The sequence below is a fragment of the Sardina pilchardus genome, chromosome 8 (genome assembly GCF_963854185.1).
Source record: "Sardina pilchardus chromosome 8, fSarPil1.1, whole genome shotgun sequence".
NCBI lineage: Eukaryota > Metazoa > Chordata > Actinopteri > Clupeiformes > Clupeidae > Sardina > Sardina pilchardus.
The window spans coordinates 28847927-28855426 of record NC_085001.1 but is presented as its reverse complement, the minus strand read 5'-3'; the positions used below and the strand labels follow the sequence as shown (position 1 = coordinate 28855426).

At 47.8% G+C, this 7500-nt stretch overlaps 1 protein-coding gene across 3 annotated transcripts in view; it reads left to right on the top strand.

Moving 5' to 3' along the window:
- slc23a2 (solute carrier family 23 member 2) overlaps positions 1 to 5370 on the top strand; it is a 61957-nt gene extending 56587 nt beyond the window's left edge. For all 3 annotated transcript variants that reach the window (XM_062543527.1, XM_062543528.1, XM_062543526.1), the window contains one exon: positions 1 to 5370. This exon is cut by the window's left edge and continues 39 nt beyond it. In XM_062543527.1, the coding sequence (XP_062399511.1) occupies positions 1 to 215 (215 nt within the window). In that variant the 3' untranslated portion in view covers positions 216 to 5370.
- Positions 5371 to 7500: the final 2130 nt, after the last annotated feature.

Sequence of the window (7500 nt, the reverse complement as noted above, 5' to 3'; positions counted from 1 at the left end):
GCGTGGGTCCGAGCTCGGCCGAGGTGGAGGGCCTGCGCTCCTACGACCTCCCGTTCGGGATGGACTTCCTGCGGCGGCACAAGTGCTTCCAGTACCTGCCCATCAGCCCCACCTTCGCCGGCTACCAGTGGCAGGCCCTGCGCTCCGGCTGCCGCAAGCGCGGACCCCGGGAGGAGGCCGTTCCCACGGCGACGCCCGGCGAGAGCGGCGTATAGCGCACGGGGAGGTGCCGAGAGGTGACACCTCCCACCCCCCCTCATAATCCCCCCTCCCCCCCGCGCGGCGACATCTTGGAACATTCCACACAAAACCCCCACCCCTGCTGCCCTCTTAATTTATGTATTTCCTCTCCCCTTGCCCTCTCTTCTACACACACACACACACACACACATGCTCACACACCCCAACACACACACACACTCTGCCTCTGTGAAGTGCTTCAGTCTGGAAGAGACCTACATGTTCCTCAGAGCAGTTTGCTGTAAGTGGGAGCCCCCCCGACGGCACACCTTTTTTGGACCTCTTCTGTTGCTGTACTTCGGTCTCCTCTCGCGCGCGGCCCCGTTCCGAGAGGGGCTGTGTTGCAGGGGGGACTCTGTTTCTGGTTGCACCTCTGTCGTTGTGTGGCTGTGGCTATGCTAGCATGTTAGCACTCCTTCCCAGGACCTTGTGCAGCCATCAGCTCTCCCCGTCCGCCCATCCTCCGGTTAGCCTCCGGCCGGCCTCCGGTTAGCCTCCGGTCAGCCTCTGGTTTATCTGCCTCTCCTCAGGACCGGTCAGTCTGTCTCTTTGGCTCTCTTTCTCAGTGGACGCCACACACTAACCCAGACTCCGCACACTCCTGCATGGAGGAGTCAGCAATCTCCGGACTGTACACACACACACACACACACTCTGCCCTCACTTAGAAGCACCTCAAAACTTTTGGACGGAATCACCACCAGACTCTACAGTCGGACTTCCCAATCTATCTCTATGCCCTCTCCACGCCTACCCACAGACACACACCCTCTCACAACTATCACTCTCTCATTCTGTCTGGCCTAACGGTCAGCCTCGTGCCCAAACAACGCAACGCAGCGCAACGCAGACGACTTCAGACCGGACCTGGTCAATGTCCTCCAGCAGCTCAGGACACCCACAACCATGTTAGATTTACAATTGTCTCCGTGACAGTATTTTGGGGATATTTTGGGGATGCTTGTACTTGTGTGTGTGTGCGTGTGTGTGTGTACGTGAATGTGTGTGTGTGTGTGTGTGTCTGTGCGCGTGCATGTGTGTTTGAATGAGAGATGGGTGATGGGTGGTCAGACTGTGATTGATATCATCATCATTTCAGCAGAAAAACATTTCAAAGCTGTAAAAACACCAAACAAAGTAAATAACCCAGATATGACACCAGAGAATTCACTACTCAGTCCAAGGTCCCTCTCTAGCCAACAAGAACTTCCAGTCCGTGCACTGAATCATGGGAATTGTAGTTTAGATGGGGACATACAAATAGAAGGGGTTTGGTTGAAAGTTAAACAATACTAATGGAAAATGCATGTTCAGCATCAACACACTTACACACATGCACATATATGCGTGCCTGCACACTCACACACACACACGCACACACACACACACACAAACACACACACGTTCCACAGAAAGTCACACTACATGAGATACCACACAAATACACAGAACTTAAATGCATGCTCCTGGACCGATGCTCCAGTTAATGCAAGTGGCTTGTGGATAATGAGCTTAGTAAATGCACAGTGATTTGTGATTAGTTTTGCACTACCTGTTCATGCTAGAGCCCACGCATAGAGTGACATGTTTCCTTTCGCTCCCCTCACGCCCTCCTCCTAGCCTATCGCTTTTGGCCCCTGAGGACCCTCCAGTGCAGACCTAGCCCTGCCCCGCCCACACATTGGTCTCCCCAGAGGATGTCTGCAAGGTTTGGAATTGTTACACGCATCCGCTGGGGGGCTCCCCAATCGCTGTCATGAAACACATTCACGCATGCACATTGCGATGGTTACCGTTTGTGCTGCTGGATGGCCACTTGGTTCTCTTGGTTTGAGAGTGATCCTGATCACCAGGACCTGTCTGATGCCCCTGCTGTTTTTTAAGGTGCATGTTGTGTGTGTTTGATGGGCCGGGGTGAGTCCGTCCGTCTGTCTGTCTGAAGCCCAGTGGTGACAGCAGGACGGACACTAGGGCCTCAGGTGTTGTTGGCGTGTGGTCAGCCACCAAAGGAAGGGAGTGTAAGGAGACGGGACGACAGGAAGTGACACGTCACAGATCATCACTGGGGGTGTTGACGACCCAGCTGATGTCCTGACGCCCTGACTTCTTGACTTCCTGTAGGTCAAAGCAGGACTTTCTTGTACATCACTGAGACGAGGCCTTTTAAGAGCAGTGCCTCTCTCTCCCACCTCAACGTTTACGTCTACCGAAGCCAGAGGATGCTGGGAAATTGCCCAGCATGCATCTGGTGATGTCAGTTATTTGTGAAGCTCGGCAGCCTTTGCTCTGCGAGAGATGACCAGACTCGGCTGGTTCTGGGGGCTTGTCTAGACCCGGCCCGTTTCAGAATCAAGAGTGGCGCCACTGCCGCTCCCCAGGCTATTTCCCCGAGCTTCACACACTCCGACTACCTGCCCTGTAAGGCCGAGGAGGGAGTAACACTTGAGAAGGGGGGTGCTGATTATAGAGAGCAGGGTTCTTATCAAAACACCAGGAAACACAACACCTGTGACGTTGAGTGCCAGGGAAGTGTATGGGGTTCCTGAACAGTCCGGACAACAAACAGTCCTCTTGGCCGTGAAGCCATTTGACGTCGCTGACTGTCCACAGTCTTTGTGACGGTCTTGGCCCTTCATGGTCATGTTCATGCAGTTGTCATTCAGAGCTCCTTTTTAAGGGGTTAATTATGTTTGGATTTTATTCATAAACATCTGTTATACTAGTTATCTCTCCCTCCATCCATCTCTCCCTCCATCTCTCCCACATCTGTATTCCCCAGTTTGATATAGGAGGGAGTTAAATCAAGAGGCCTTGGCGGTGTAGTCGAAATTGTAATCTTAACCAAATTACCAACATTAGTGACGTCAGGGCAGACTGTGGTCTGATGCAATGGGTCAAACCACATTTGGACCATAAATGCTCTTGATGGTCTGTTAATTTATTTATTTATGTCGTAGATTGTCAATTTAAATGTCTGGTGCAGCTGATGGCTATGCCACGTTGCGTATTCAGGGAAGGTTTTTGGAGACGCACCACAACCCTTCCCACTTCGTTACAACTTCAGTTACAATCCTCTTGTGATCACGTGGCAATCTCGCTGTCCAGTAGCGAATGGGCAGGTTTTGATGATGCTGAACAGACGGCTCGTATGTCTCACCAACAGACATTAGTGATCCAGACAGACATGTGTGAATACTGTCTGAAACCGGTGCTCTAACAAACAGGCATTCCAAGAACAGCTGGAAACTAGATGAACATCACCAGTGAGTGAGTGTGAACACCAGCTGAAGCCGTTACACCACCTGTGGCCACAAGGGGGCAGCACCACCACACACAGTCCTCCTGGAACTTGATGTGCCTCCTCACGTCCTCACGCTGGAGAGTCTAATTTGTGTTTGGCACAAATCTCACACACCCTCAAAGTTCCTGTCTATGCGAGGAGCATCATCACACAAATCATTTCCGTTTCTCTCTGAGATTTTTTTTGTTTGTTAGTTTGTTAGTTTGTTTGTTTGTTTTTATTATTAAACGTTTTTGGTGACGATAGGGATGTCACATTGGCAGTATTTTTGGACCTGACTCTCCACTCTTAGCTCTGCAGCCTGACCCTGCGATGACGCCAAATTGCTCACGTAGTTTACCAGGGGGGCGTGCCGAGCAAGCTGCCCCGAGGGTCCCGTGTCGCTAGTTTCGCTGTGTGGCGCTGGCTGCCTTGTGTACGCGATCTGAACGCACGGCCGAGACGACGCTAAGAACTAAAGGCTCAGTGTTTTTATTTGCTTGTTTGTTGTTTTTGTCTATTTTTTTGTTTCTTTTTTGTTGTCTTGTGAGGGGGGTGGGAATAGGGGAGGGAATTTACGGCAGGCACTTTGACCAGTCACCTCTATTGAGAGAGGTGCTTTCTCTCGAGTTGGAAGAGAAATGAACGAGCGAAAGAGAGGTTAGGCAAGACTTCTTTGCGTTATGCGCACCAATGCAATGCTCCTGCAACCCTCACTCTTTGTGAATGCAACTCTATTAAGTATGGTGTACGCATGTTTCCAGTGCCAATCAAAATCCTCCCCCTCACACACACACACGCACACACACACACACGTATGCACACCCTCCAGCCCTTAAACCTTGCCCTCCATGCTTAAACTGATAGACACACACACATACACACACACACACACACACATATACCTTTTCTTCTCGTGCACCTGTTTGTGTTCCTGTCTTTCTTACTCTGTCATCAGACGTATCCATGGTGATAATATTACTGGATGCAGAATTGTAATTGTGATTGGCCTGCCTTGGCAAGACCCCATCACCTGCTGTGAATCGCACCTGGGCCCCAGCATCACACACACACACACACACACACCAAAGGAGGGCAGCCATTGGCCCATTAGTCAGGCTTCCATTACAAACTCCTTGTCATTATGCCCTGGCACACATATTAGTGACACACACACACACACACACACACACACACACAAACAGTTTTGGAGCTTTTTCTGGGGCTCTGCAAACGGCTCAGTGAGATTGGTCAGGGGGTCACAGGTCAAAGTTCACAGTGTGCGATGGGTCTTGTTAAGGTCGCCACCAGAGGGTGTCTCAAACTAAAAGAACCCTTCAATTTTTGTGAGGGGGACGATAACCAGAAGAATATACTTTTGTCTATCTCAAGTGTTTTGAAAATCTTTTCAATGTTTTATCTCGTTTTTATATATATAGGCATATATATAAATATACATTGTTTTTATGTTTTTACAGACAAAGAAATGTTTGTAAGAAAGAAATCATGCATCTAATCTTAAATCATTGAGCTGCAAAGCGCACCAGTTTTGTTACATTTTTATTTAAGTGTAAAAAATAAAGCTTTTTTTCTTTTCTTTTTAAAATCAGTAAATTGGTGGAATACTTTTTGTTAGCTAGAATGTTTTCATATTGTATTTTTCTAACATTGCTTCCTGTTCCATGTTAATACTAGTACTACAAAGAGAGGAAAATATGTCTAAATATATCTATATTGGATTGACTACCAAGTGTGTTCAAACCTGGACCAGGCCTTGTGGATACTAATAGTAGCAGCAAATGTTTAATTCTGTGTTCCTATTCCTATTTAATAAGATGTCACTGAATGAACAGCTGTGTCCTGTCTTTTGTCTCATGACTGAAACGATAACTTCCAAAGATTGCTAGCAGAGGTGGAGATGGAGGTATTTTGCGTTAATGGCTGATGGTCTTAGATTTGTGAACCGTTCAAATTAGGCTATTATTATACAGGATTCCAGGAATTCTATGATATGTTATTAAAGTCAACATTGAGGATGTTTTATACTGTAATGTCTGTGCCAATGATGAGACAGTTTACCGGTACCTTTAATAATGACTGTTGTCAGCGACAGCTATGCCACAAGAACTCTTTTACATGCACTGAAATAGGAGCCCCAACTCACACACGTCTCATAATCTCACACACTGATTTCCCCCCCAAAACACACACACACATTATCCCCCGGAAGGGGGTGGCACCCCAACCACTGGCCCAGGTACAGAGCCTATCAGAAACATCTTACACATTAACTGTGCCCACATAACGTTTAAGAACGTTGACACGCTACAATACTTTAACACTTTCATAAATGCTTTTATGTTAGAAATGGTGTTTGTTATGGTGTGGCATCACAAAGAGGCCTCTAAAATAGAGTGTGGTGTGTGTAGTCTTGTACTCTCACATGTATGTGTCCTTCACAGAATATACATGCACTCAATTCGCAGCACTGAGTTGCTTCAAGGACTCGACATGACAAATGATGTAGATTATACTGTAGAAGGTGTGCAATAATAAAACGCTTGGGCTTCTGGCACCTTGCTCAGATAGCCCTTATTCTGTCAAAAGGCTATTATGAGAAGTGAAGTCGACTTCCCACGCAGGCAGGCATTAGGCCGCTACGCTCCTTTTTTCTGAATGATGGGAAGTCATAGCGACCTATCAGATTGCATATTTGGTAGTCTGTGGCATGCGGCGTCATAAAATAAACATCAAAGCCTCAGCTAAACTTAATAATGGATGCTACAGCGCACCTAATAGCCTACCCCTCGCAGACAGCCATTGCAGCTGCGATAACACGGTGTTTGACTGGCTAGTTCTCCGAGTTTGTCTCTGGGATCAGTGTGACCTATTACAGAGTATTCACAGGTAGGCTATAGAGCAGCAGGTTGGCCTACGTGAATACTCTGCAATACTCTTGGGTTAAAATGCCTTTTTCGGACAGCCTGTTTAATTGCAGATTATTTAGATCAGTAAATGTATTGTTTGGTTTAAATATAAAACGAGACGCAGGTTAAATTTGAAAATGACTTCTGATTTTCAGATTCACGAGGTCGACCAGACCTAGTCTAGCCGACGAGTAGGCTATTTAATTCACCTCGTCAGCAATCTGCTGGTTCTATTATGCGGATCAGGTTGCTCTTTTCTGCGCTTTGCCATTTAAATGGCTTTCCCCTCTCCCTCTCTTTCTTCTTGTGTGTGTGTGTGTGTGTGTGTGTGTGTGTGTGTGTGTGTGTGTGTGTGTGTGTCCTCTCCCTCTCTCCCTTCTTGACCGTGACGGTCTGTGTTAACGAGATTAGCGCATTGTTGTGTCCTCTCTCGCGCACTACAGCCTCTATTAATTGACGTCAAAGGATTAAACTGCAGCGCGCGAGAGCAACGCCGATCGAACAAGCAGATGCTGTGTGTGCTGCGGGAAATAATTCGGTTATCAGCAGCACGGCAGTGAGACGGGAAACTACAACTTTACATAGTTTTGCATTTACAGTGACCAGTGGAGCTCACTGAAGATGAAAATAGCCCACAGAAACACAGACATAGCATGGACTAAGAGGCCTGTGCCTAATAAAATGTTCATCATTATTTTTGATTGTTTAGTTTGTTTTAATCAGTAAACTTGGTTTGTCGTGGCCATTCGTGATAGACTGCTATGTTATTCGACACTAGTCACTGGGATCTTAAGTGTAGGCTACTGTACATTGGTGGCAAGATGGAGGAGGAGAGGTAGGTAGCCTGGGCCACGCATCACCCAACACATTTAATAGTTCACTGAGTGCATTGTTCGCGGGGTTCCCTGTCCTGTCCCACTCCGAGCAAGTGAGCCGCACGAACAAAGGGGGCGTCAGCTGCAACGCTGATTGGCCGCTCCCGTGTCGGAGATGTATAACAACAGATGGGGTATTCCTTCTGCTCACGCCTCCCCCTCGAGCGACGACTGTTTC